The 3,500-nt window shown below is 32.8% G+C and overlaps 1 protein-coding gene across 1 annotated transcript in view; it reads left to right on the forward strand.

Annotated features, from left to right (window-relative positions):
- The window catches only part of GNPNAT1 (glucosamine-phosphate N-acetyltransferase 1), a 10,137-nt gene extending 7,444 nt beyond the window's left edge, over nucleotides 1-2,693 (forward strand). The window contains exons 2-4 of the mRNA XM_006894371.1: nucleotides 948-1,075; nucleotides 1,567-1,628; nucleotides 2,546-2,693. Coding sequence (XP_006894433.1) covers nucleotides 948-1,075; nucleotides 1,567-1,628; nucleotides 2,546-2,693 — 338 coding nt within the window. The remainder of the gene's footprint in view (nucleotides 1-947; nucleotides 1,076-1,566; nucleotides 1,629-2,545) is intronic.
- Nucleotides 2,694-3,500: the final 807 nt, after the last annotated feature.

The raw sequence follows: 3,500 nt of genomic DNA on the forward strand, positions 1-3,500 counted from the left end.
CTCCCACCAACAGTGAATAAGGGTTCCAGTTTCTCCACAACCTCGCCAGCATTTGTTGCTTGCTGTTCTGTTAAATTTTGCTATTCTGACTGGGGTGAGGTGATAAAGTTTTTCTGCTTATGATCTTGTTTTGCAAAATACCTACTTCTATACAGTTTACTAGATGATAGAGCCCAGTTAGTACCTCTCAAGATTTTTGAGTTTTTTGCTTTTCATTCTGTTATTTGTAGAGATGTCATCATCAATCAAAAATAGAGAATATTTCCTAAAATTTTGTTGATTTCTATTGAATTTTTAGGTTAGCATATATCTGTGAGTTAGTTCAGCCCTGTCTGCTTAGTGTTGAGTTGTGCTGCCAACTTACAGGCAGAGTTTAAATGTGCCAGGAGCTCCACATAGAAAAATAGGCAACCTCGTTCTAGCTCTAAGAACCCATTGGAGGGTCAGTTATTAGTTAGTCTGGACTCGACAGTACACAGCAACAAGAATGAATATATTAAAGTTTTAATCCTTTAGTCATTGAAGTGGCAACATTTACAATTTATGAGCTGCTCATCTAAAATCTTTTCCTAATAGCTTACTGGGGTGGGGGTGAGTTTGGTGTTTGGGTTTTTTTACATTTATGGACTATATTCCAGTCGTTTAACTTATGTGCTGCTGAGTTGCCTATGACTCATAGTGACCCTGTGAACAACAGCTCTGAAGCCTGTTGTGTCCTGAGCTAGTCTCACTGACTCTGACACACCTACCCTGATTGCCCCAGTTACTGTGTCAATCCATCTCATCCGGGGTCTTCCTCTCCTGCGCCATCTACTTGGTCATTTTTAATAATGTAGTATTTATCATTAGAAACGGCAAAAATTACTTTGGAGGCTTAAGTTTAAATATGAAGCAATTAAGTCCACTAAATGTCTATTAGATGACATTTTGTTTTCCAATTCCCACAGAATCTTTCGAACACATGAAGAAATCTGGAGATTATTATGTTACAGTTGTGGAAGATGTGACTCTTGGACGAATTGTTGCTACAGCAACTCTGATAATAGAGCATAAGTTCATTCACTCATGTGCTAAGGTGTGTGTATATATATATTTTTCACATTAATAACTATGTAAAATGGACAAGTGTTTTCTAGCAAAACTGATTCTGAAATACCACTAGATAAATCTCGTTTTCTCATTGCTTTTCATTGTAAAATCAGGGTTATGTTCTTTGCTACCACGGTTTCATAAATATGGTGTAGTCCTAGAAGTATCAAGTCACTGTTATTCAATTTATTTAATAGGAATATTTATAACTTCAAATGCTAGATCTTTGCAGCTAATTTTTTTAAAAATTATATTAGCTTGAATATACTTGAGCATAAATTTCTATCAGCTTAAGGATTCAAAATACTATATTTTGTGACACTTCTAAGTGATTTTATTACTCACATGAAATATGAGTAAAGAAAGCCTAAGAATGAAATATCAGAGCTTTAGAATTTTGATGAGATTTCTTTAATTGAACTTAATAAACTATATTTGCTAAATGTTTAGTTCTTTAAACATTATCAATATTTTCAGAGAGGAAGAGTAGAAGATGTTGTCGTAAGTGATGAATGCAGAGGGAAACAACTTGGCAAACTGTAAGTAGACAGAAATAAGGTAACTTAGGTTTTAAAGAATTCACTTGATAATATCATCTGCTATGTGCCAGGTGCTGTAATACCAGTTTCTAATATCCTAGTCCATTTAATATTAGTTTTGTTGTTGTGTGCCGTCAAGTTGGAACCAACTCATAGCTGACCATGCAACAGTTTTTCAGAGGCAATAAGTCACACAGGAGGTTGTCCATCCTTCTCTTGCAGAGCAGCTGCTGGATTTGAACCGTGTGCCTCGGAGATTAACAGCACAATTTCTTATCTACTAGGCCACCAAAACTCAAATATTAGTTATCTTTTAAAAAGCTGTAACTTCAGAATATTTTTAAAAATGGTGTGATACTTGTTATGCTTTAAGCAAATTTTGTAGATTTTGAGATAACGAGAACCACATTTATACTTGGATTTAGATTCTTGAAGGATTTGTAAGAAACATGTTTAACTTCATGTTAGAAACATTTCTTTGTTACTCTGATACAAAGTCACAAATACGAAATTTTAAATGTTAACAAAGAAAGCTATTCTATACCTATTCCATACGAGAGAGCAGACCTTTTAGTTATGTCTAGAGAAGAAAATAAGTTTACAATGTAATTTGTCATGTTTCTGAAAAGTCTGGCAATTGTTATTGTTAAAATGATAAAAATTCATTTTTAAATAAAATTTAAGGATGAGTTTAATATTTACCTTATTTTAATGGGTTAGAAACTATTTTAAGTAAAAATTTTATTTTGAAGCAAAAATTGTTAATGCTTATCCACTTAACGTTAAGATTTTTCCTGTATTCAAATATAAACCTGATCTTACTTTTTATAATGTTCATTGGTAGAAGTTTTTCAAACTCCTTATTAATAAATACTATACTTATTTCTGCTTACCCCACTCCCACTTTTAAATTTCAGGTTATTATCAACTCTTACTTTGCTAAGCAAGAAACTGAACTGTTACAAGATTACTCTTGAATGTCTACCACAAAATGTTGGTTTCTATAAAAAGTTTGGATATACTGTATCAGATGAAAACTACATGTGTCGGAGGTTTCGAAAGTAAAAGACACAACTATCAAGGAGCTTGTGCAAGAAGGCTGTCTACTCTTCCTGAAGTTAAATGATTTTGTTGCTGCAACTCAGTGACCTCTATAAATACTGAACTGAGAAAACATTGTAATTTACAACTGACATTTAAAAAAAATTACTTTTGGTTGGTGGGGACATGCTGTGAGTTTACATTACAAATGAATATTAAAAAGGGTATGATTTTTAACCAAAGGAATATATTTTTAACTTGAATTTTTTCTTGCATTGTATTTTTCTAAAGCTTGGCTTCATTTCTTAGTAGTCAAAAAATATAGGTAGTAAGAATTTTAATATCTGCTATCTATACTGCACAAAGAAACATACTACTACTTAAGGGTCTATCATTTAAAAAATTATGTAATACTGAGTACGTTAGATATTCAAACTAGATACAGTGCATTTCAACATTTTTAAACTTAATTGTTGTTTTCTTTTTTTTTTATTTTATTTTTTTATTTTATTATTTTTGTGTGTGAGTGTACCGTCAAATCAGATCTGACTGGTACAGGAGATTGTCCCTCCTTCCCTGGCAGAGCATCTGGTGGATTCAAACTGTGAGCCTCTGGGATTGTAGTTGCAGCTCCTTGCCACTAGGCCACCAGAGCTCCCCTTAAACTTAATTGTTGTGAACAGTCTGTTCTAGTCAAGTTGAAGGAGTCCCAATGAAAATTATTAACTATGTAAAACAATTGGAATGTATAGCTAAATATTTATATATATTTATATATGATCCTAATATACCATCTGTCTTATCTGTGAAGTTCTCATTTGTGAAGGGCAA

The sequence above is a fragment of the Elephantulus edwardii genome, unplaced genomic scaffold, assembly GCF_000299155.1.
Source record: "Elephantulus edwardii isolate Elephantulus edwardi_28Jun2011 unplaced genomic scaffold, EleEdw1.0 scaffold00140, whole genome shotgun sequence".
In the NCBI taxonomy this organism is placed as follows: Eukaryota; Metazoa; Chordata; class Mammalia; order Macroscelidea; family Macroscelididae; genus Elephantulus; species Elephantulus edwardii.